This window comes from Haliotis rubra, unplaced genomic scaffold, assembly GCF_003918875.1.
Source record: "Haliotis rubra isolate DU_JTF1 unplaced genomic scaffold, ASM391887v1 Scf1163, whole genome shotgun sequence".
Classification (NCBI taxonomy): Eukaryota; Metazoa; Mollusca; class Gastropoda; order Lepetellida; family Haliotidae; genus Haliotis; species Haliotis rubra.
The window spans coordinates 27,834-55,548 of NW_025765074.1; the positions used below are offsets into that span (position 1 = coordinate 27,834).

Consider the following 27,715-nt stretch of genomic DNA (forward strand, 5'->3'; position numbering starts at 1 on the left):
TAGCCGAATAGAAACTTTCCATCAATGCTTCACCAGTCATAACATCTCCGAAAACCAGATCTAACCGTTCCAAAGCACAATCAGGAGTAACATTCAGAGGTAATTGACTCAAAAGATCTAGTGCTGTTCCTCTGGCGCCACGGCGCATAGCATTAAGGACTGACACATCAGAGTATAATCCTTCATTTTGTAAACCTTTAATCTCCCTCCGCCATTGAGAGTATTTCACATCACCCTTCAGACCATCACCCGAAAAGGTAGACAATTTCACACCTAAAGTGGTGTAGGCAGGAAGGGTGGTTCTACCTGTCTGGTTCAGACCACTAAACTGAGAGGGATAATCATCCAAAGGAAATGACCTAGTTTGTGTACAGGATGACACCAAGTTTGACTGTAGTGGAATATCATGTGTCTGTGTACTATGACCTACTACCCCCAAAGTATCTGGAAAAACTGGAGTATAAAATGTCTGCGGTGGAGGCCTCGGAGACTGAGGTCTAGGGAGTGAATACCTTCCCTCCGTTTCCAACTCAACCGGATAAGGACGAGGCGGCGACCTACCAACTCCCTCAAGCAGAGTACCCACAGTAACACGATGCATAACACGAGCACGCATAGACGCTTCCAAACCCTGAATAAAATCCACAACCTGATCTTCCACTCCCTTGGGAGGTGAAGTAGTCATATCAAATCCACCAGAAGCCATGACTAACAAACACTACAATACAAAGTAAGCAGAAGAACTGCCGACCAAGTCAACAACTTCAATTTCAAAATACAAAATCAAAGAAGCAAGCCCCTAGAGACAACTTCTAGACAAAATTCAAGACAAAACCCAAATTGTTCAAACTGAAATGTTCAGTGTGAACCCAAATACAATTCAACCAACCAAGTTATTCAAACTGAAATAAATTCAGTGTGAATCCAAAATACAATTCAACCAACCAAGTTATTCAAACTGAAATAAATTCAGTGTGAACCCAAATGTACAACAAGACAAATGTAACCAATAACTTACCAAATTTTATATTCTATTTTTTTTACTACTAAGACGATGATGATGAAAAGACAACACAACAACAAAGGTTAGTATTATTTTAAAGGATAGACAAAGTGGATAGCTGTAAAGGTAAAGTTAAAGAATAAAGATAAAGAACTGTAATTGCTTTATATTTTATTAAGTTTAGTTTTAACTGAATTTAAATCAAATTTAATTTAATTCAATTAAATAAAACACTGTTATTTATACTAATGACCTAGTTTAAATCCTATTTCAGTTTTGTTTCACAAAATCCAGAATTTATAACTTACTTTCCATTTTAGTTAGCCTTGCCTAGTTTTATAACTATTTCCACAAAGGGACGTAACTACCGTAGGGCAATAGAACCACCACGTGTTGGCACAAAGTGAGGTCACAGTGCAAGAAGAACAACCTCAACGATAAATATCAAAGGTAAACAGCTAAATACAAGCAACAAACAGTAATGGCAAGCTATCGAAGACAATTGCTTAGCAAGCACATGTTTGGAACAGTATTATAGAGACATAGCATCGATGTATACAAGACGCGAAGTAGCGAGCTGCGATGTTTACCGGACGCGAAGTGTCAATATTACCGCACGCGAAGTGGCCACACAAACATTCAAACAGAATGAAGTTCAACTATATAAACAATTTATACAACACACATGACAATCAACCCAAAATAAATCATCACCCAAAGAGACAATACATTGATGATTTCAACATGCATTCATTTCGTCCACGTGAGTTCCGTCAATCAGTCTATTGCACTGGAAATGTTAATGTCAAATATCACAGGTATCACAGCGCATTAATATATAGTCATTTATCACAGGTCCTTGCAGAAACAATTCAGAATCTCGAAGTATCAAGGACTACATCACAGGTGGAAAATCACAAATACCACATTGCAGCAAGCAAAAGAAATGACGTGTGGTATATCACAGCATGTTGACAATCACAGTTGAATTAAAATGTCAATGAGAATTCACCACCCACTGTTGGCTGCTTGGACATCCTGCCGACAAGCGTCGTCCCTGTTCGGGCGCCAAATGAGACCGTGGTCCATGGGTATATAGTTCGGTCTCTGGACGATGCGAGATAGACAAAGAATGACCAGGGCCAACTATAACAATCTTTATTTGTGTGATGGATGAAGTGACGGTGTACCTGCATACAAGAAATGAGAAAGTCTCTCAAGGAGTGACAGGTACACACTCGCACATTTAAAAACATGTACAATACAATTTAGGCCAATCATAACATTGTATAAATATTATAGTACTACATCAATGCACTGTACTGTACCAATACATGTGCCAATTATGACTTTACCTAATCAAATGAAAAACTGTCATGGCCGACGCTAACAAGCACATGGCCATTGGTAAGTTTATAAACAGCCTAGATATATAAATGTTACTTTAATTTAAATTATGTTCTCGTTAATAGTTAATAGTTAATAGTTGATAATTGATAATTGTAATAAATGTTTTAACCTGTTTAATAAATTTAATAAACCTATGCCTAACTTATCTCTAACTGAAACTGTGAAAAGTTGACTCACCTGCATACAAGAAATGAGAAAGTCTCTCAAGGAGTGACAGGTACACACTGAGAAACAATCTACAGGTGAGCAACAAGAAAAACTATGGCAAACCAATAGGGCCAATCACAGCCAAGAAGAGAATTGTTTGGCACAAGAAACCAATCAGTGGCAGGTAAGTGGCAATAAGGTGAGTCTATTATTTATAAAAAGAAGATTGAAGTGAATTGGGATGATTCCCAATTCAGAAAAAGAAGAGGTTGAAAATTAGAAGAACTGAGGAACCAAGATGGTGACCAGTGTTAGTAAACAAACAATGATATGACAGTACATGGCTGCTGTTACAGCACCCACATGGCACTACAGGTAATTTCTACAAGTAATTTCAATATTTAATAACAAGGTAGTTTGTTTTGGTTTATTTATTTTATAATTTTTTTTTATCTTTTCTAATAAAATAAAATGTGAACTAACATATACCCAACTATATACAAAATATCCCACTTTGTTTTAGCACACGGCTACATCCGCTGATCCTGAGGGAATTCCTACGACTATATTGCTCTAGTTCGTTCGTTTTCATCCTCAGTTCTGTCCTCAGTTCTTTGATCTCCTTCTGCATGGGTTCGATGTATTCCCTCAATACATCCTCAACGACGTCCTTTGCCACCAACATGAACGCCTGTGTGAATTTGTCCTGCAGTTGGGGTAACATCAACGCACTTGTCAACTTGCTTGTTAGGACATCTTGAGAGGCCTCGTTGATGAAGTTGAATAGGGACGACGGGTAGGAGATATCCTGCCCTGTGTCGTCCTGACCGGACGTAGCCGAGTCTGGGTGTTGTGATGGCGGGGCGTTCGAACTCTTACTGGTACAGGCTTCTGATCCCTGGGGGTTAGGCTGAGGGGTGCTGGTCTCAAACGTAAACACACCTTCTAGTGTTGTCTGTTTCGGGGTTTTCGGTGGTAGTGAGTCTAATGGGGATCCTGATGGTTTCCTCTTCTCACTTAGGCTGCTCGCCGCCTTGGCCCCTGCCGCCTTGGACCCTTGTCGCCTATGTCTGTCCTTAGGAGGCATAATTCTGCTTGAAAGGACCCCTTTCTTCTTCGTATGTGCTACTACAATCTCTTACAAGACTTTGAAGCGATATATATTCCTTGCATGCACATAGATTTGCGTAAATGATCCACTAGAGTCGAGAGCTGTCTCACATGCGACTGGTCGCGTCCACCATCTTGTATACCCATATAAAGATATAAAGATGTTTTACTCGTGAACGAAAAGGATTGGCAAACAAGCTAAAACGGCTTATATTAATGCCGCTCCATAATGCATATGTAAGTTCACATATATACATAGTGTCCTGATGATGTACACCTCTCCGCGGAGGGCCTAGATAACGGAATTCATTGCTGTCATCATGAGTCTCGACCGCCTGACCAGAAGAATATTGTCTGATAACAGAGCCAACCACCCTCGGTCCTCTCTTAATCGTTTATATATGCCAATCAATTCTGGAGGCCGGGGTTTGATTAATGTGGAGTCTCTTAATGACAGAATTTTATTGTGTACTTTTCCACATATGTATTTATCGGATGATCCTCTGGTGATGCATGTCGAGACTCATGATGAAAGCAAGGAATTCTACAGCTATTTTAAGCGTGCCAAGGTTGTTGGAAAGAATCTGAAATTTGAGGGGATTTTGTTGATGGCGACGCACTGCTGGGAGTTAGCCAGGTGAAGTCATTCACCAAGTCTGTCCAGAGTCGGTCATTTATGGAGAAGCTTTCTTAGAAACAATTGTATCGTGTGTACATGCAGCGTGTGGAACAGTCCAGAATCCAACCGACTCCTTCGCCTGGATGAAGTCGGCTCGTCTTAAATGTGAAACAGAGGACTTTTTTGCTGCCCAAGACCAGTCATTTCCCACTCGCAATCGCCTAAATGTGATTCTTAAAGAAAATATTTGCATGGAATGTCGATTGTGCAATGAATTTACAGAGACTGTCCAACACCTTGTCAGTGGATGCCCTTCCTTGGCACAAACAGTATATCTTAAACGACATGATGGCATAGCTCGCTGCTTTTACTATCGTCCTCGCCATGCCTGTGGCTTTGACTCCGAGGTCCATCCATGGTACGACCCTGGACATGTCCTGGGCGTCATGGAAAATGCTGTTTTCAAACTTCGGTGGCCTATGTACAGCCTGAGAAGAATTCCAGTCAACAAACCTGATCTTGTCCTCTTTGATAAAGCCAATGAATTTATTTATATCATTGAATTTTCTGTCCTTTTGACAGCAACGTGATTGGCAAGATTCACGAAAAGCATGCTATACATGCGGACCTCGCCTTTGAAATGTCTCGCTTCAATCCCAAGTACACTGTCGTCAAGCTCCCCATTGTTCTTAGTACCCTTGGTTTTGGTACCTCCTGATCTCTTGGCGCCGATCAGGAGAGTCCCGGGTTCTCCATCGGGAGCACAGCCCTTCTGACACTCTGGGTAATGCAGAAGGTTGCAGTTTGGGGAGTCTACATATACTCCGGAAAGTTCTTAGTGGGTTCGACTAGTCAGCGTTTCCTGGGAGAGTCCATTTCGCTGTCTTGGCTGTGTGTAGAGGGGGCAAGGGCCCTGAGCTGATGATGAGCCTTACCAACCCGAATTTGCCACGATCACGCGAGCCACTCTGATGCATTTTCATCTTAATCAGTAAAACATCATAACAAGTTGTGAAAATATGAACTGTTCATCTATGAATGACAACAATCTTGGATAATACCAAATTGGAAGTTAGTTTTGTGTCGTGGCCAGTTGATACAAATAAGAAAATAATAGAAACTAAAACACTTTAATGAATCAAATCGTTTTGATGAAATAATGAATTGATGCACTGACTGTAGAATGTCCATATTCGTCTGATATGATACTGAGGTATTACAATTTAGCACATCCAGCAGGGAGAAACCTTTCTTATAAAAATATGATTCATATCGAATGCTATTATATTTAGGACACGTGAAGAAGTAGTGGAAAGCATCCTCATAGTTATGTGAGCAGGAACAAGAAGCATTATCAGAAATGATACGATTATATTTATCACTGTTTTAGTCATTGCATCCCAGTCTAAGACGACAGTGTATTATTTGACAGAAACGACTACCAAAAGCTAGCTCGAACATTGTACTGGCAGGGTATGAAACTCAGCCAGACCACAGGGCTGGTTAATGTCAAACTTGCCAGCCCTGACCAAAACTTACCTGCCCGCAAATAATTTACAATACTTTCACAAGCGACGTTGTCCAATTGGAATTCATCGTTTATTTTGACGAGTGAATTAATAATGATTTATTATCCTGAAAAATGATGAATATCTTCATATGCATGTATAAATTTAACCCGACCGTCGGGCAGGTGAATTTGAAAATCTGGCAGTCCGTGTTGAAAATAACCTGTCCCAGGTGGTCGGGGAGGCGGGTATTTCGAACGCTGATATTGGTATCAGATTGTTGTGAGTAGGTTCTTAAACTGTCCACCAGAGGAAGCAGTTGTCGCATTTGTGGGTAGGTTATTCCACAATGTAATTGTGTTGGGCAACAACGAATTGAAATAAATAGTAGATTGGCATCATATAGTCTGATGATTTTTATTGTCCCTTAGATTGTAATTACTGTTGTCAGACACATTCTCTGAAACAAGAACCATATGGTTTAAAAGTTTTAAAAATAATGTTAATTTGGAAGTTTTTCTTCGTTCCGCTAAGGAGGTCTGGTTTGCCTCATTATATAGTTTCGCGTGGCTCGTACCTCTGACTGCACCGCATATTGTGCGTAAGGCATCTCAGTGAAAGTGTTCTAGAGACAAGGACTATTCATTTGAACAATTGTCCCAGAGAGGACAGCAATAATCAAATGAAGGTAAAATGAAGGATTTATACATTGCTTTAAATTAACATTTAATCAAAGCCAAATCACTAAACTAAACTTTAATTAATCCTTAACTGGTTGAAAGATCGTAAATCATTCATCAATATGTCAACCTCACTGATGCCATTTGTTGACATAACATTCATTCATTAAATTAATTTTCGGCGTGAAGAAAATATTGAGGCAGACTGGTGATGGTCCGTGTGCGAGAAAGACTGGTGGTGGCCCTTTGCAAATGGCCCGACTGCGAGACAGACTGGTGGTGGCCCTTTGGTGACAGACTGGTGGTTGCCCGACTGCAAGACAGATTGGTGCTGGCCTGTCTTCGAGACAGACTGGGGGTGGCCCATTGCCAGGCAGACTGGTGGTGGCCCTTTGCGCGACCGACTGGTGGTGGCCCGTCTTCGAGACAGACTGGGTGTGGCCCATTGCCAGACAGACTGGAGGTGGCCCTTTGCGCGACTGGTACTGGTGGCGGCCCTTTGCCAGACAGACTGGCGGTGGCCCGTCTGCGCCTTGGTAATGGACAGACTGGCGGTGGCCCGCACGAGACAGACTGGTGGTGGCCCTTTTGCGCGACAGACTGGTGTGGTCCGTATGCGAGACAGACTAAAATAACTTTTACAGATTTTATCCATTTTTATTGCTATTGTTTATACAGGCTTTATTATGTTACATCCGGTATAACACAGCAAGACAGAATCTGTTCTTATAGTCTGGACACTTGCAAGGAGTGAGCCCTCCCAAACTCTTAAAAGGAGTGGTCGAAGTGATGAAGCAAGGCACAAATGCCAGGACTGACAATGTGAAGACACGACGGATGTTAGAATAGTTGATCAGCGATTACAAAACTACTCAATTTCCCTGAAAGAAATTCTTCAATGAAAACTCCTTCAAAGATATCAAGAATACGAATTATCTGAAGTTGTGGTACATAGACACGACTACATCTTTGGGGGATTTCCTCATCTTCAGGCACATGACGACTTGTGTGGAGAGCATGCGCAGAGGGAGGAGAGCAGGCTTGGTATGCCGTCTCTGTAAACGACGTCAATCATCTGGTTCATGAGTCCCGACCATGCCCAGCACCTCCCACAGCCACTGGTCATCTGGCCATGGTGTGTTTGTTTGTTTTGTCGTTTAAAGTCGCACTCAGCAATATTCCAGCTATATGGATGCGGTCTGTAAATAATCAAGTCTGGACCAGACAATCCAGTGATCAACAACATTGATCTACGCAATTGGGATACGATGACATGTGTCAAGCAAGTCAGCGAGTCTAAACACCCAATTCCGTTAGTCGCGCCTTACGACAAGCATGGATTGCTGAAGACCAATTCTAGCCCGGAGCTTCACGGGTATAATGGGCACTGGACATAATTTAGAACCAGACCATGAATAAAGTCCTAAAATTGTATATTGTATGAGAAAATATACTCTTTTCGTTCACAAACGTTAATGTACGATGTCATCGATAACACACTTTCCATATCGATAGTCATTAATAACTTTTCCCCATAGCCAGCTCTAACAAATGTCATTCTTTTTTGCAAGCTATGTAACGTTACATACAAACATACAGATCCATTCATGTCGGTGCGGTTTTCAGCAGTATTTACTTTGCTTGTGTTTTTCTTACATCAGTTAAACAAGAAAACATAGCACACAAACAATCATCAGTGTATTACAAAAGGCAGGGGAAAATGTGTCAAAACGCATAACAAAACAAACGTTTTCAGTGTCATTTTTCAAACTGGTTAATCATTTGAAGTTCAATTAACACCATCAGAAAATAGAGATTCAGTATACTGCCACCCTACGTGCTCTAACTGGCCCAGGGCACTGCAACAGTATTTCGCAAGTTGTCATAGCCAACGTTCCAGTCAAGGCAAATAGTTATGAACACTAAGGTTAAAATTAGTTTTTGATAGACAGAGGCCAAAACAATACAATGAAATGAAACGTTTTATAAGCAACTGTATATACAAAATGTACGTTCATGAGATGTTACATCCTCGATAATCTCCAGGGTATACGTTCCAATAAATCTGGATGCATCTACGGCCCCATGATATTTTTACCTCCCTTTGCTGGCTTTTTCTCAAATCAGGTGTCTACGTTTGGAAGCTGAGCGTACCAATCACAACTCACTTTCGCTTCTTTTATCTAACCGATTACATTTGGCAACATAATTGTTGCAGAGGTACTCTGAAAGAGGTATAAAGACTTTTTGCCTATGTTTTTTAAGGTTTCAGACCTGTCAATTTGTCTGTATGATTTCAAGCAAAATCTGAGTCGCACTGCGAACAAACCTTCGTGGCTGTGACCGCTATCTTTGTTGACACTGGCAAGCTCGGATGTAACGGTGGCTTAGCTGATTGGTTACTGTGAGAATGCGGAGCCAGCAAAGATAGGTAATAAAACTTTCGGGCCGAGCCATAGATGCATCCAAAGTACATTGTCGCAAATTGTCGCATTAGTTCACGGACACTCAGCTTCTTGGGTATCACAAATTTCACTGTATCTGTGAGCATGAACCAGTGTCTCTACATGACCTCACACAGGTGTGTAGGTAAACTTGAACCCAGAATCCTTCATCTTGGCATTCCATATTTGATCAAAGCTCTCGTTTTCTGCCACAGTGAACCAATTTTTCCAGTCCCCGATTTCACCTGAAGCAGAAAACGAATGTAGCAAAGCCAGCGTATGTTACATAGGCATATGTTTATCAACGAGCCATATGATGGACAAACATTCCTGAACTACAAATACAGTAACTTAGTCACATCTGAAACACAAACGTACATTGAATATCCAGTACCACTAAATATCCAGTACCACTAAATGGTAACTTTGTTGTAATCATGAAACATCTCACTGAAGTTTGATTGTAATGATAACAAAACCATCACGGCCACCACTACTACCACAACCACCACAACCACCACAACCACCACCACAATCACCACTACCACCACCACCACCACAACTACCACAACCACCACAACCACCAGTGCCACCACAACCACCACTACCACAACAACCACCACTACCACCACTACCACCACACCACCACAACCACCACCACCACCACCACTACCACCACCACCACACACCACCACTACTCACCACCACTACCACCTCACAACCACCACAACCACCACTACCACTACCACCACTACCACCACTACCACCACAACTACCACTACCACCACACCACCACTGCACCACCACTACCACCACAACAACTACCACCACTACCACCACAATACCACTACCACCACCACTACCACCACTAACCACCACTGCCTCACTACACTACAACACCACCAACTACACAACTACCACCACAACCACCACCACTACCACCACACTACCACACCACTACCACCACCACCAACCACTACAACAACTACCACTACTACCACCTTTCACCACCACCACTACCACCACAACCACTCAACAACCACCACTACCCACCACTACCACCACAGCCTACCACTCATTAATTACCACTCACCATCACTACAACCAACAACCACTACAAATGCACCACCACCACTCACTACACATCCACTACCACCTCAACCACCACAACTACTCACAACCAACAACTACCACCTCGCAACCACCACAACTACCACACCACCACTGCCACTACTTACCACACTACCATCCACAACCACCACCACTACAACTCAACCATAGAACCACTGCATCACTACCACTACCTCACAACCCACCACTCTTACCACCACCATCAACCACTCACTACCACTAACCACCATAAACCACCACCACCACCAACCACCACAACCATTCACACTACCACCACAACCACCACAACCACTACCACCACTACTCACCACACCACAACCACCACTACCACCACCACCACCACCACAACCACTGTACCACCATTAGTGCCACCACCACCACTACTACCACAGCCACCTTCAACCACCACATAATTGGCCACTACAACCACTACTACTTAATTCACTACTACCACACTACTCACAACCACACCACCACTCACCACCACACTACCACAACCACCACCACCACAACCACCATACAACCACCACCACCACTACCACACCCATGTCACCAATTACCACACCACAACCACCTCAACCACCACCACCACCACAACCACCACCACCACTACCACCACCACCACAAACCACCACCACTACCACCACTACCACCACTTGCTACCAACTACCACCACCACCACCATAAACCACCACAACCACCTCACCATAATACCAAGAACCACCACCACCACCATAACCACCAATCACCACCAATACCACAAATACCAACCACCACCAACCACTCACTACCACCACCACCACCACTACCAACAACCACCACTACCACCACTACTACCACAATCACCACTACCACCACTACATACCAACACCAAACTACCACCACAACCACCACCACCACCACTACCACTACAACCACCCACTTACCACAACCACTACCACCCACAACCATCACCACCACCCCACTAACCACAACAACCACCACTACCAACACCACTACCACCACTACTACTACACCACAACCACCACTACCACCACTACCACCACTACCACCACTACCACCACAACCACCACCACAACCACCAATCACTACCACCACACCACTACCACTACCACCTCAACCACCACAACCACCACCACCACCACTACCACTACCACCACCACAACCACACCAACCACCACTACCACAAACTTACCTACCACCAACAACCACCTCAACCTACCACCACCACCACTACTACACCAATACCACCATACCACCAATACACTCACCACCATACCGACCTCAACCACCACCACTATTCACCGCCACTACCAATCTCACCAATACCACCTATACCCACTACCGTATTTCGAATCTGTATATATGCCTTTACACAACCCTGTTCATCACTTGCTTGACAAGGGTGTTAGAATCTACACCAAAACGTCGCTTCTTATAATATAGCTAATGCTTGCTTGACAGGTATTTTTTTCTCTTTAAAGCCGAACGCTAACGTTAGTGCAGTCCTTGTCTGTGTCAATGTATTAAGTGCCGTCCCTGGGTACCAGGTAGGCCCCTGCCGTCACATATGAAGACACCACAGTTTTAATAGCCAATGTTTCTGGATACATGGTCAAGAGAACGGTCATCACTCAAGATACTCAGAGCAGTGAGCGTTGACTTACTCATTGGTGGTCTGACCAAAGGAAGGACCACGTGCGACCACCACAGTAAAACTAAGGATTGAAAAATGTTTACGACTCCACAATAAGAATTCTCTACATCATGTCATGTCTTGGACTTGAAGATCTTGCACACAAGCTTCCAGGATATGACAAATGTAATTCTAGTCAATCTCTTTCCGACGACCATAGTGAGAACGTGTAATACCTTTTCTGTAGAACGTCCCTTCTTTGCCATCTGCCCAGATCGTCATGGGAATGTCACCTTTCATTTCCTGGTCAACCTTTTTCATCTTCTTAAAGGAACAAGTATTCGCAACCTCTTCACAAAACTGGTCCGTTGATGACAGGCCTAGGAATCTGGCGATGTCTTTCACAGTCTTGACAGGATCCTGGAAGTAGTGGTGTGAGAGGGGCTTTCAATGCCTCGACAAGGTTCAAATATATTGTTTGGTTGCTTGAGTGATCGGTTGATTGGTTTATTGACTGACATAGATTATTGATTTATTGGTTCTTCTATAGTTCAATAATGACCAGGTGTTTGTTGGACAATATCATTTGTGGTTGTTTGAGGCACAAGAAAAAACATATGTTGATGGATATCAATACTCACAAATTTCATGTCCTCATAGAACAAATCTAGGACAGGTAACTCTGGTGCAGCTGCCACTTCGGCTTTCCATGATAGCAGATAGGTGGAGTAGGACCCAAACACCACTAGAGAGCAAAGAAGATAAAGACTAGTTGAGGCAAAGGCATATAACTTAATCCCATCACACTTTATTTGAAGAAGGTCAATACCACAAATCTGTTTTCAGGAAGGTGCTTTATCCACTGGATAAGATGTATACAAAGCCAGGACCCCGAAATCAATCAGATGTCTACAATGCAATCACAATGGAACCAACCAAATGTCTACAATGCCAGGACAATGGAACCAATCGCATGTCTACACAGTCAAGACAACGGAACCAAACAGATGTCTAAAACCTCAGGCCAACAGAACCAATCAGATGTCTACTCAGCCAAGACAACTTAACCAATCAGATGTCTACAAAGCCAGGACCACGGAACCAATCAGATGTCTACACAGCCAGGACCACGGAACCAATCAGATGTCTACACAGCCAGAACAACGGAACCAATCAGATGTCTACTCAGCCAGGACCGCGGAACCAATCAGATGTATACAAAGCCAGGACCACGGAACCAATCTGATGTCTACAAAGCCAGGACCACGGAACCAATCAGATGTCTTAAAACTCAGGACAAGAGAACCAATCAGATGTCTACAAAGTCAGAACAACGGAACCAATCAGATGTGTACTCAGCCAGGACCACGGAACCAATCAGATGTATACAAAGCCAGGATAACGGAACCAATCAGATGTCTACACAGCGAGGACAAGAGAACCAATCAGATGTCTACAGAGCCAGGACCACGAAACCAATCAGATGTCTACAAAGTCAGAACAACGGAACCAATCAGATGTCTACTCAGCCAGGACCACGGAACCAATCAGATGTATACAAAGCCAGGATAACGGAACCAATCAGATGTCTACACAGCGAGGACAAGAGAACCAATCAGATGTCTACAAAGCCAGGACAACGGAACCAATCAGATGTATACAAAGCCAGGACCATGGAACCAATCAGATGTCTACAAGGCCAGGATAACGGAACCAATCAGATGTCTACACAGTCAGGATAACGGACCCAATCAGATGTCTACACAGCGAGGACAAGAGAACCAATCAGATGTCTACACAGACAGGACCACGGAAGCAATCAGATGTATACAAAGACAGAACAACGGAACCAATCAGATGTCTACAAAGTCAGAACAACGGAACCAATCAGACGCATACAAAGACAGAACAACGGAACCAATCAGATGCATACAAAGTCAGAACAACGGAACCAATCAGATGCATACAAAGACAGAACAACGGAACCAATCAGATGTCTACAAAGTCAGAACAACGGAACCAATCAGACGCATACAAAGACAGAACAACGGAACCAATCAGATGCATACAAAGTCAGAACAACGGAACCAATCAGACGCATACAAAGACAGAACAACGGAACCAATCAGATGCATACAAAGTCAGAACAACGGAACCAATCAGATGCATACAAAGACAGAACAACGGAACCATTCAGATGTCTACAAAGTCAGAACAACGGAACCAATCAGATGCATACAAAGACAGAACAACGGAACCAATCAGATGTCTACACAGTCAGGATAACGGAACCAATCAGATGTCTACACAGCGACGACAAGCGAACCAATCAGATGTCTACACAGACAGGACAACGGAACCAATCAGATGTCTACAAAGTCAGAACAACGGAACCAATCAGATGCATACAAAGACAGAACAACGGAACCAATCAGATGTCTACACAGACAGGACAACGGAACCAATCAGATGTCTACAAGACCAAGACAACGGAACCAATCAGATGTCTACAAAGCCAGGACAACGGAACCAATCAGATGTATACAAAGCCAGGACCATGGAACCAATCAGATGTCTACAAAGCCAAGTCAACGGAACAAATCAGATGTCTACAAAGTCAGAACAACGGAACCAATCAGATGCATACAAAGACAGAACAACGGAACCAATCAGATGTCTACACAGTCAGGATAACGGAACCAATCAGAAGTCTACACAGCGAGGACAACGGAACCAATCAGATGTCTACAAAGCCAGGACAGCGGAACCAATCAGATGTATATAAAGCCAGGACCATGGAACCAATCAGATGTCTACACAGTCAGGATAACGGAACCAATCAGATGTCTACACAGACAGGACCACGGAACCAATCAGATGTCTACACAGACAGGACAACGGAACCAATCAGATGTCCACAAGGCCAGGACAACGGAACCAATCAGATGCATACAAAGACAGAACAACGGAACCAATCAGATGTCTACACAGTCAGGATAACGGAACCAATCAGATGTCTACACAGACAGGACCACGGAACCAATCAGATGTCCACAAGGCCAGAACAACGGAACCAATCAGATGTATACAAAAACAGAACAACGGAACCAATCAGATGCATACAAAGACAGAACAACGGAACCAATCAGATGTCTACAAAGTCAGAACAACGGAACCAATCAGATGTATACAAAGCGAGAACAACGGAACTAATCAGATGTATACAAAAACAGAACAACGGAACCAATCAGATGCATACAAAGACAGAACAACGGAACCAATCAGATGTCTACAAAGTCAGAACAACGGAACCAATCAGATGCATACAAAGACAGAACAACGGAACCAATCAGATGTCTACACAGTCAGGATAACGGAACCAATCAGATGTCTACACAGCGAGGACAAGGGAACCAATCAGATGTCTACACAGACAGGACAACGGAACCAATCAGATGTCTACAAGGCCAGGACAACAGAACCAATCAGATGTCTACAAAGCCAGGACAACGGAACCAATCAGATGTATACAAAGCCAGGACCATGGAACCAATCAGATGTCTACTCAGCCAAGTCAACGGAACCAATCAGATGCATACAAAGACAGAACAACGGAACCAATCAGATGTCTACAAAGTCAAAACAACGGAACCAATCAGATGCATACAAAGACAGAACAACGGAACCAATCAGATGTCTACACAGTCAGGATAACGGAACCAATCAGATGTCTACACAGCGAGGACAACGGAACCAACCAGATGTCTACAAAGCCAGGACAGCGGAACCAATCAGATGTCTACAAAGCCAGGACCATGGAACCAATCAGATGTTTACTCAGCCAAGTCAACGGAACCAATCAGATGCATACAAAGACAGAACAACGGAACCAATCAGATGTCTACAAAGTCAGAACAACGGAACCAATCAGATGCATACAAAGACAGAACAACGGAACCAATCAGATGTCTACACAGTCAGGATAACGGAACCAATCAGATGTCTACACAGACAGGACCACGGAACCAATCAGATGTCTACAAAGCCAGAACAACGGAACCAATCAGACGTATACAAAGACAGAACAACGGAACCAATCAGATGCATACAAAGACAGAACAAAGCAACCAATCAGATGTCTACAAAGTCAGAACAACGGAACCAATCAGATGCATACAAAGACAGAACAACGGAACCAATCAGATGCATACAAAGTCAGAACAACGGAACCAATCAGATGCATACAAAGACAGAACAACGGAACCAATCAGATGTCTACTAAGTCAGAACAACGGAACCAATCAGATGCATACAAAGACAGAACAACGGAACCAATCAGATGTCTACACAGTCAGGATAACGGAACCAATCAGATGTCTACACAGCGAGGACAAGGGAACCAATCAGATGTCTACACAGACAGGACAACGGAACCAATCAGATGTCTACAGGGCCAGGACAACGGAACCAATCAGATGTCTACAAAGCCAGGACAACGGAACCAATCAGATGTATACAAAGCCAGGACCATGGAACCAATCAGATGTCTACTCAGCCAAGTCAACGGAACCAATCAGATGCATACAAAGACAGAACAACGGAACCAATCAGATGTCTACACAGTCAGGATAACGGAACCAATCAGATGTCTACACAGCGAGGACAAGGGAACCAATCAGATGTCTACACAGACAGGACAACGGAACCAATCAGATGTCTACAGGGCCAGGACAACGGAACCAATCAGATGTCTACAAAGCCAGGACAACGGAACCAATCAGATGTCTACAAAGCCAGGACCACGGAACCAATCAGATGTATACAAAGCCAGGACCATGGAACCAATCAGATGTCTACTCAGCCAAGTCAACGGAATCAATCAGATGTCTGCTCAGCCAAGAGAACGGAGCCAATCAGATGTCTACACAGCGAGGACAAGAGAACCAATCAGATGTCTACACAGCGAGGACAACGGAACCAATCAGATGTCTACACAGTCAGGACCAAGAAACCAATCAGATGTCTACACAGTCAGGACCAAGAAACCAATCAGATGTCTACACAGTCAGGACCAAGAAACCAATCAGATGTCTACACAGCCAGGACCACGGAACCAATCAGATGTTTACAAAGCCAGAAAAAATGTTGCAGATGATGCTAAACGAGAAAACTTTTGTTGTTTTCTAACCGTCTGTTGTTACGATCACTCGGTCACTTCCCCACTGAACCAGCCATTACTGCTGAAAGTATCCATAAAAATCTCATTGATGTGTATACGTCTTCTTGACATTACCGGGATTTCTGACTATGATCCAATTGCTCGCTGTACTTACTTTTTTCTGACAAGAACGCCTCTGTAAACTCCACAAAGTCCCCATCATAACCAAGTGGCGGAATCATGTCCCTGCAGTGGTTGAAGAAGGACACACAGGTGTCTTTAGGGTTCCGCATGATCTGGATACACTTGATCTTCTTCTCCACGACCTGTTTAGGGAGCATGCGCAGAGGGAGGTGGGTGTTGAAGACACGTGGAGATGGCACTGCTTCTATACCATCTTTGGAGAGGAATTCCACCATCCCGGTCTCTTTCACATCCTTTTGGTATTTGATGGCACCACTCTTTAGCATCTCGAGGACTTCCCACAACTAATGGGTTCCTACAACAGACAAACTTTCAACACAAGGGGTAGCATCAAATAGCAATTGAAATTAGTAGTGTTGGATCAGAGTAAGAATGCTGCGCTATATAAAATGCATCATGTGGAGAAATATTGAGCTAGATGGACTAATTATACACAATTTATTACCTCCCTTGACTCTCTAAGTTGGTATCCCCTCCCCAATGCCTAAACAGACACGCCATGATAAAACGGAGACTCGACGTCATATAACGGAGACACCCTGTGATATAGGTGAGACATGGTGCGGTACGGCGAAGACACAGCGTGATATACTGGAGACATGAAGTAATATAGCAGAAACACTGTGTGACATAGTGGAGACACGGTTTAGTATAACAGAAACACTGTGTGACATAGTGTAGACACGGTGTAGTATAACAGAAACACTGTGTGACATAGTGTAGAGACGGCGTAATATAACAGAAACACTGCATGATATAGTGTAGACACCGTGTGATATAACAGAAACGCTGTGTGATATAGTGGAAACACGGTGTGATATAACGGAAACGGTGTGTGATATAGTGGAGACACGGTGTGATATAACGGAAATACTGAGTGATATAGTGTAGACACCGTGTAATATAACGGAAACGCTGTGTGATATAGTGTAGACACGGCGTAATATAACAGAAACACTGTGGGATATAGTGGAGACACCGTGTGATATAACGGAAACGCTGTGTGATATAGTGGAGACACCGTGTGATATAACAGAAACGCTGTGTGATATAGTGTAGACACAACATAATATAACAGAAACCATGTGTGATATAGTGAAGACACGGCATACTATAACAGAAACACTGTGTGATATAGTGGAGACACGGCGTAATATAACAGAAACACTGTGGGATATAGTGGAGACACAGCGTAATATAACAGAAACACTGTGTGACATCGTGGAGACACGGCGTAATATAACAGAAACACTGTGTGATATAGTGGAGACATGGTGTAGTATAACAGAAACACTGAGTGATATAGTGGAGAAACGGCGTAATATAACCAAAACACTGTGTGATATAGTGGAGACACGGTGTGGTATAACTAAAACACTGTGTGATATAGCGGAGAAACGGTGTAGTATATCAGAAACACTGTGTAACATAGTGGAGACACGGCGAAATATAACAGAAACCATGTGTGATATAGTGGAGACACGGTGTAGTATAACAGAAACACTGTGTGATATAGTGGGGACACGGCGTAATATAACAGAAACACTGTGTGACATAGTGGAGACACGGCGGAACATAACAGAAACAACGTGTGATATAGTGGAGACACGGCGTAATATAACAGAAACACTGTGTCACATCGTGGAGACACGGCGTAATATAACCAAAACACTGTGTGATATAGTGGAGAAACGGCGTAATATAACCAAAACACAGTGTGATGTAGTGGAGACACGGTGTGGTATAACTAAAACACTGTGTGATATAGTGGAGAAACGGTGTAGTATATCAGAAACACTGTGTGACATAGTGGAGACACGGTGTAGTATAACAGAAACCATGTGTGATATAGTGGAGACACGGTGTAGTATTACAGAAACCATGTGTGACATAGTGGAGACACGGTGTAGTATAACAGAAACACTGTGTGACATAGTGGAGACACGGTGTAGTATAACAGAAACACTGTGTGATAAAGTGGAGACACGGCGTAATATAACAGAAACCATGTGTGACATAGTGGAGACAAGGTGTAGTATAACAGAAACACTGTGTGACATAGTGGAGACACAGTGTAGTATACAGAAACCATGTGTGATATAGTGGAGACTGTGTCGTATAGTGGAGACACGGTGTAGTATAACAGAAACACTGTGTGACATAGTGGAGACACGGTGTAGTATAACAGAAACACTGTGTGATATAGTGGAGACACTGCGTAATATAACACAAACCATGTGTGATATAGTGGAGACACAGCGTAATATAACAGAAACCATGTGTGATATAGTGGAGACACGGTGTAGTATAACAGAAACACTGTGTGACATAGTGGAGACACGGTGTAGTATAACAGAAACCATGTGTGATATAGTGGAGACACGGCGTAATATAACAGAAACCATGTGTGGTATAGTGGAGACACGGTGTAGTATAACAGAAACACTGTGTGATATAGTGGAGAAACGGTGTAGTATAACAGAAACACTGTGTGATATAGTGGAGACACAGCGTAATATAACACAAACCATGTGTGATATAGTGGAGACACGGTGTAGTATAACAGAAACACTGTGTGACATAGTGGAGACACGGTGTAGTATAACAGAAACACTGTGTGATGTAGTGGAGACACGGCGTAATATAACAGAAACGCTGTGTGATATAGTGGAGACACAGTGTAGTATAACAGAAACACTGTGTGACATAGTGGAGACACGGTGTAGTATAACAGAAACCATGTGTGATATAGTGGAGACACGGTGTAGTATAACAGAAACACTGTGTGACATAGTGGAGACACGGTGTAGTATAACAGAAACACTGTGTGATAAAGTGGAGACACGGCGTAATATAACAGAAACCATGTGTGATATAGTGGAGACACGGTGTAGTATAACAGAAACACTGTGTGATATAGTGGGGACACGGCGTAATATAACAGAAACACTGTGTGACATAGTGGAGACACGGCGGAACATAACAGAAACAACGTGTGATATAGTGGAGACACGGCGTAATATAACAGAAACACTGTGTCACATCGTGGAGACACGGCGTAATATAACCAAAACACTGTGTGATATAGTGGAGAAACGGCGTAATATAACCAAAACACAGTGTGATGTAGTGGAGACACGGTGTGGTATAACTAAAACACTGTGTGATATAGTGGAGAAACGGTGTAGTATATCAGAAACACTGTGTGACATAGTGGAGACACGGTGTAGTATAACAGAAACCATGTGTGATATAGTGGAGACACGGTGTAGTATTACAGAAACCATGTGTGACATAGTGGAGACACGGTGTAGTATAACAGAAACACTGTGTGACATAGTGGAGACACGGTGTAGTATAACAGAAACACTGTGTGATAAAGTGGAGACACGGCGTAATATAACAGAAACCATGTGTGACATAGTGGAGACAAGGTGTAGTATAACAGAAACACTGTGTGACATAGTGGAGACAAAGTGTAGTATACAGAAACCATGTGTGATATAGTGGAGACTGTGTCGTATAGTGGAGACACGGTGTAGTATAACAGAAACACTGTGTGACATAGTGGAGACACGGTGTGAGTATAACAGAAACACTGTGTGATATAGTGGAGACACTGCGTAATATAACAGAAACCATGTGTGATATAGTGGAGACACAGCGTAATATAACAGAAACCATGTGTGATATAGTGGAGACACGGTGTAGTATAACAGAAACACTGTGTGACATAGTGGAGACACGGTGTAATATAACAGAAACCATGTGTGATATAGTGGAGACACGGCGTAATATAACAGAAACCATGTGTGGTATAGTGGAACACGGTGTGAGTATAACAGAAACACTGTGTGATATAGTGGAGAAATGGTGTAGTATAACAGAAACACTGTATTGATATAATGGTGGAACACAGCGTAATATAACACAAACCATGTGTGATATAGTGGAGACACGGTGTGTATAACAGAAACACTGTGTGACATAGTGGAGACACGGTGTAGTATAACAGAAACACTGTGTGATGTAGTGGAGACATGGCGTAATATAACAGAAACGCTGTGTGATATAGTGGAGACACAGTGTAGTATAACAGAAACCATGTGTGATATAGTGGAGACACGGTGTAGTATAACAGAAACACTGTGTGACATAGTGGAGACACGGTGTAGTATAACAGAAACACTGTGTGATAAAGTGGAGACACGGCGTAATATAACAGAAACCATGTGTGACATAGTGGAGACAAGGTGTAGTATAACAGAAACACTGTGTGACATAGTGGAGACACAGTGTGAGTATGAAACCATGTGTGATATAGTGGAGACTGTGTCGTATAGTGGAGACACGGTGTAGTATAACAGAAACACTGTGTGACATAGTGGAGACACGGTGTAGTATAACAGAAACACTGTGTGATATAGTGGAGACACTGCGTAATATAACACAAACCATGTGTGATATAGTGGAGACACGGCGTAATATAACAGAAACCATGTGTGATATAGTGGAGACACGGTGTAGTATAACAGAGAAACACTGTGTGACATAGTGGAGACACGGTGTAGTATAACAGAAACCATGTGTGATATAGTGGAGACACGGCGTAATATAACAGAAACCATGTGTGGTATAGGTGGAGACACGGTGTGAGTATAACAGAAACACTGTGTGATATATGTGGAGAGAGAAACGGTGTGAGTATAACAGAAACACTGTGTGATATAGTGGAGACACAGCGTAATATAACACAAACCATGTGTGATATAGTGGAGACACGGTGTAGTATAACAGAAACACTGTGTGACATAGTGGAGACACGGTGTAGTATAACAGAAACACTGTGTGATGTAGTGGAGACACGGCGTAATATAACAGAAACGCTGTGTGATATAGTGGAGACACAGTGTAGTATAACAGAAACACTGTGTGACATAGTGGAGACACGGTGTAGTATAACAGAAACCATGTGTGATATAGTGGAGACACGGTGTAGTATAACAGAAACACTGTGTGACATAGTGGAGACACGGTGTAGTATAACAGAAACACTGTGTGATAAAGTGGAGACACGGCGTAATATAACAGAAACCATGTGTGACATAGTGGAGACAAGGTGTAGTATAACAGAAACACTGTGTGACATAGTGGAGACACAGTGTAGTATACAGAAACCATGTGTGATATAGTGGAGACTGTGTCGTATAGTGGAGACACGGTGTAGTATAACAGAAACACTGTGTGACATAGTGGAGACACGGTGTAGTATAACAGAAACACTGTGTGATATAGTGGAGACACTGCGTAATATAACAGAAACCATGTGTGATATAGTGGAGACACAGCGTAATATAACAGAAACCATGTGTGATATAGTGGAGACACGGTGTAGTATAACAGAAACACTGTGTGATATAGTGGAGACATGGTGTAGTATAACAGAAACCATGTGTGATATAGTGGAGACACGACGTAATATAACAGAAACCATGTGTGACATAGTGGAGACACGGTGTAGTATAACAGAAACCATGTGTGATATAGTGGAGACACGGTGTAGTATAACAGAAACACTGTGTGACATAGTGTAGACACGGCGTAATATAACAGAAACACTGTGTGACATCGTGGAGACACGGCGTAATATAACAGAAACACTGTGTGATATAGAGGAGACACGGCGTAAAATAACAGAAACACTGTGTGATATAGTGGAGACACGGTGTAGTATAACAGAAACACTGTGTGACATAGTGGAGACACGGTGTAGTATAACAGAAACACTGTGTGACATAGTGTAGAAGCGGTGTAGTATATCAGAAACCATGTGTGATATAGTGGAGACACGGTGTAGTATAACAGAAACACTGTGTGACATAGTGGAGACACGGCGTAATATAACAGAAACCATGTGTGGTATAGTGTAGACACGGTGTGATATAACTGAAACATTGTGTGATATAGTTGAGACACTGTGTGAAATACAACCCTACAACCATACAACCCAACAACCCTCACAATTATCTTCCTTGAATAGCATATTCGGTTTTTCTCGCGCTCCTAAGAAAATCGAATTTTATTGCATGAAAATCACTGCAACTTTGACTAAAGTTGCTTCACATCACGATAGGCATTCCGGTCGACGTTTGGAGAGCCAGGATTGGAAGATTTGTGCCTTCTAAGGGTGTGAGACAGATTGCAACTGTGCCTCCCTACGATCCGACTAGTGAGTGGACACCGGCCATGGATACAGCATACAGGATTCTACTGTATGGGTCACTAACTGTCCCTGTGGTGTGTGCTGGGTCATTCTTGGGATCTTCTATGAAGGATTTAGAGTATTCTTGGATTCCACCAGCGTCTTTGTGTGCTAAAGGAGATGTGTGTAACATTTTGCAAGTGTGACGTCACCATTGTTTACATGGCGAAATCAGGAGTCACTCGATTCGGGCGCCGTTCCCGGTGTGACAGATTCTCCATCAGTGATCCACGTTGCCGGAGGAAGACCACCTCCGTGGTGTAGTGGTTAGAGCGTCTGCCCGGAGAGCGGAAGGTCGCGGGTTCGATCCCCGACCGCGTCGTACCAAAAGACGTTAAAATATGGTACTTGTTGGTCCCTGCCTGGCGTTCGGCATTAATGGGTACAAGAAGGACTGGTCGGCTCGGAGTCAGTATAATGTGTCTGAGTGGGGTATTTGTGCTTCACTGCGGCATGGTATCTCAGTGGGCTAACACTATAAAACCAACTTCAGTCTGGGCTAGTACAAGCAGCCGCACATACCCATACACACGCATGCACGTCGTCATATGAGCGAAATATTCTCAAGCACGACGTTAAACCCAATTTCACCTCACCTCACCATTAGGAGGACAAATGGCACTCGGTGAAACTACGGAGCGTACTGAAGCAGAAAGCTGTCGGCACTGCAAACGACCTCACAAACCACCAGAGACAGGAACTGTACAAGCTTCGTGGTGAGAATCCTAACACTAGATTTTATTACAAAGGGAACAAACTTGTGAAACAGCCCAGGGAGGACATCACACAGGATTCTCAGGACCGCACCACTCAGCAGGATCAACCATCCAGTAGACAGCTCAGATCCTCCTCCAACACTTCCACCAGGGGGCGGGGCGGTGGGGTAGTCTAGTGGTTAAAGCGTTGGCTCGTCACGCCAAAGACCCGGGTTCAAATCCCCACATGGGTACAATGAGTGAAGCCCATTTCTGGTGTCCCCCGCCGTGATATTGCTGGAATATTGCTAAAAGCGGCGTAAAACCAAACTCAGTCAGTCAGTGTACCACTTACACCAATAAAAGTGAAATCAACCAAATTGTACCCATGTGGGGAATCGAACCTGGGCCTTCGGCGTGACGAGCGAACGCTTTAACCACTAGGCTACCCCACCGCCCCTGTAAGTGGTACAAGTGTAATTGACTGATATAGTGGAGACACGGTGTGATATAAGGGAAACACTGTGTGATATAGTGGAAACACTATGTGATGTAACTGAAACACTGTGTGATATAGTGGAAATACTGTGTGATATAGTTCAGACACTGCGTGATTTAGTGGAAATACTGTGTGATATAGTGGAGACACTGTGTGATATAGTGGAAATACTGTGTGATATAGTGGAGACACTGTGTGATATAGTGGAAATACTGTGTGACACTGTGTGATATAGTGGAGTCACTGTGTGATATAGTGGAAATACTGTGTGATATAGTGGAAATACTGTGTGATATAGTGGAGACACTGTGTGATATAGTGGAAATACTGCGTGATATAGTGGAAATACTGTGTGGTATAGTGGAGACACTGTGCGATACAGTAGAGATACTGTGTGATATAGTGGAGTCACTGTGCGATACAGTAGAGATACTGTGTGATATAGTGGAGACACTGTGCGATACAGTAGAGACACTGTGTGATATAGCTGCGGTGCTGCTTATGCAATATTTAAGCATTCTCTAGGGATCGCCCAACTGAATCCACCGTGACAGGGCAAGCTTTGGGACCATACCACGATGACGTGGGCCATCTTAGTGCTCTCTCAGTCCCAGCTTAGTCTGTTTTCAGACAATGTCCTGGTGTTGCTGTCACGTACCTAGAATATTGCAGACTGCGGCGTCAAATATCACACTCTGGGACATGTCGTGTACCTACCACATTTGGGATATGCACAGATAAAGATGTCATCGTCTTTCAGTTCGGCTTCTTTGATACTTCTGAATTTGTCTGCAGGACGAGCTCCCTTCAGCACAGTCTGAGGCAGTATGTAGAAATAAACCCCATCATGCTTGAAACAGTAAAACCCGTGGCCTTTCGAATTTCTCAGATCGGGTATCTCCCCATGGTCGAGATCTCTGGAACATACCGCTCATGGTCGAGATATATTGGTATTGTTCTCGATAACAAGCACGCACGCATGCAAAAACAAAAACACACACATACATACAAACCTTCCACAACCTACCATTCATACATATACATACATACATACATACATACATACATACATACACATACATACATACATACATACATACATACATACATACATACATACATACATACATACATACATACATACATACATACATACATACATACATACATACATACATACATACATACATACATCTTGGTGTGAGACAAGGCTGTATACTAAGCCCGTTTCTATTTTCCTTTTTAATAAATGAGTTATCACGACAAATCGAAACTAATTGTGTACACGGGAAACAACTCCACCCTGATATAGTTCATATTTTCCTATTGCTATTTGCAGATGACATTGTTTTGTTCTCAAGCACGATTAATGGCTTACAGAATCAAATTAATGAACTTGAAAGTTACTGCGATAAATAGAAATTAACTGTAAATAGAGAAACAACGAAAATTGTTGTATTCAAAAATGGAGGCAAATTGTCAAAAAGGGAAAACTGGTTATATACAGGTATGAAGCTGGAGTGTATTGGCTTTTATAAATATTTGGGACTATATTTCACCAGTGGCCTGTCATGGACGAGGCATGTAAAATATGAGACACGGACAAAGAGGGACAAAAAGCATTAAATGGAATTATGAAACAGTTGAGTGTACATGGTAATATTAACTTCTCCTCATTCTTTAAAATATTTTATGCCAAAGTCAGTCCAATTTTATCATATGGGGCCGAAATTTGGGGAATAACAAAATTGGACGAAATTGAAAAAATCCATTTATACGCATGCAAAAATTTCCTCGAGTTAAAATTAACACTATTAACGCAGTGATTTATGGTGAATGCGGTAGGTACCCAATGCACATTCTTACAAGCATTAAAGCATTAAACTGGTTAAAACTGTTGATTATGCCTTCAAATCACTTACCCAAGAAGTGTTATAATATGATGTTGTTATATGATAAAAGTGGACCAAAAAACTGGGCAACCAATGTAAAAAAACATTTATATTCTATTGGTTTTGGAATTACATGGAATACACAATGTCGAATCACCTACGTTATTCATACAATTCTTAACGACAAGACTAAAAGATATGTATATTCAAACATGGTGTGAAAGGATATCCTTATCAAATAAATGCATGTATTATTGTTTAAAAATGCCATAGTTCTTGAGTCATATCTATCCTGTGTTAGACCCGTGAAGATCCGGGGTAGAATAGGTCTTCAGCAACCCATGTGCTTGACATAAACGGCTACATACATACATACAAATAAAAAAAAAGTTTGTCTAGTCCAACATGAGCAAGAACTCAGAGACATTTGCTTCCAATCCTAATGTCCTAATGTTTTCTGCTTGTAAAGTACCAATACTCACATGTTTCTCATAAGAGGGGCATCAGTTCCACCTTTCCACCATAACAAGCAGAGAGCCGTTGTGTCACTGAAATACTGTTACAAATGGCTAGAGGGCAAACTCACTCACTCACTCTCTGCTACTGAATACCAAATATCATATAGCTTTAATATTGCTGATATTGCTCAGTGCTGCTATCAACAAAAAGCAAACAAAGGAATATGAAAGGCCCATCCAGGATAGTTGTTGTTTGTTGGTCTCTCACCATGTTCTTATTACGTGCACATTTCTCAGTTAGCTTATTGTTTCAACTTAGAAACCGACACCAGAGACAACCAACATATCACACTGAACCAGAGGCTGGGACGGCCCGAAATATTGCCGATATTTACGTTGCATCAAAAAACATGTGGTAATGCAAATACAGAGTCAATAAACAGTGTGTCTGAAGACACAGTACTGAGAAATAGGTCAATAGCATCAGGGAAACACTTACATCACGAACTTTTCATCGTTGTTATCTGTTGACATGTTGACGACTCGTATCGGTGCAGCACGTCGGAGGATATTCGCAAATCTAGGTTGAACAACTGCACAACGGCATGTCATTTAAAGTTAATGTCATGTGATTTATATGTAACATGACTAACTTGTTTAATCGGCATTGCAGAAGTTTTATTGTTTTGTTGCTTGCTTTTTTTGTTTTTTTTTGAATTTTATTCTCGGAATAAGAAGTGTATACAGTGTATGTAAACAATAATAGACACTTACGGGTTTGCTTGCTTGTTTTACACATAGATACAACATTCGCTCACACATCCATACCATAATAATATAAAAATATATTAATTCATGT

At 42.5% G+C, this 27,715-nt stretch overlaps 1 protein-coding gene across 1 annotated transcript; it reads right to left on the reverse strand.

The window, feature by feature from the left end:
• Nucleotides 1–8,845: 8,845 nt before the first annotated feature.
• On the reverse strand, nt 8,846–27,455 carry LOC124256593 (sulfotransferase 1C4-like). The gene is made up of 6 exons (XM_046690575.1): nt 27,356–27,455; nt 25,224–25,423; nt 17,022–17,345; nt 12,330–12,433; nt 11,925–12,108; nt 8,846–9,166 (listed from the first exon to the last, which is right to left on the reverse strand). The coding sequence occupies exons 3-6, from the start codon at nt 17,314–17,316 to the stop codon at nt 9,051–9,053; spliced, it is 699 nt and encodes a 232-aa protein (XP_046546531.1). The 5' UTR covers nt 17,317–17,345; nt 25,224–25,423; nt 27,356–27,455; the 3' UTR covers nt 8,846–9,050.
• Nucleotides 27,456–27,715: the final 260 nt, after the last annotated feature.

What these genes read in the sequence shown, in the direction of transcription:
- LOC124256593 (XM_046690575.1), bottom strand. Translation starts at nt 17,316, where the DNA reads ATGCTAAAGAGTGGTGCCATCAAATACCAAAAGGATGTGAAAGAGACC. An exon ending in TCTATGAGGACATGAAATTT is followed by an intron (nt 12,109 to 12,329) that starts GTGAGTATTGAT and finishes CACTACTTCCAG; the next exon opens with GATCCTGTCAAGACTGTGAA. An exon ending in AGGGACGTTCTACAGAAAAG is followed by an intron (nt 9,167 to 11,924) that starts GTATTACACGTT and finishes TTTCTGCTTCAG; the next exon opens with GTGAAATCGGGGACTGGAAA.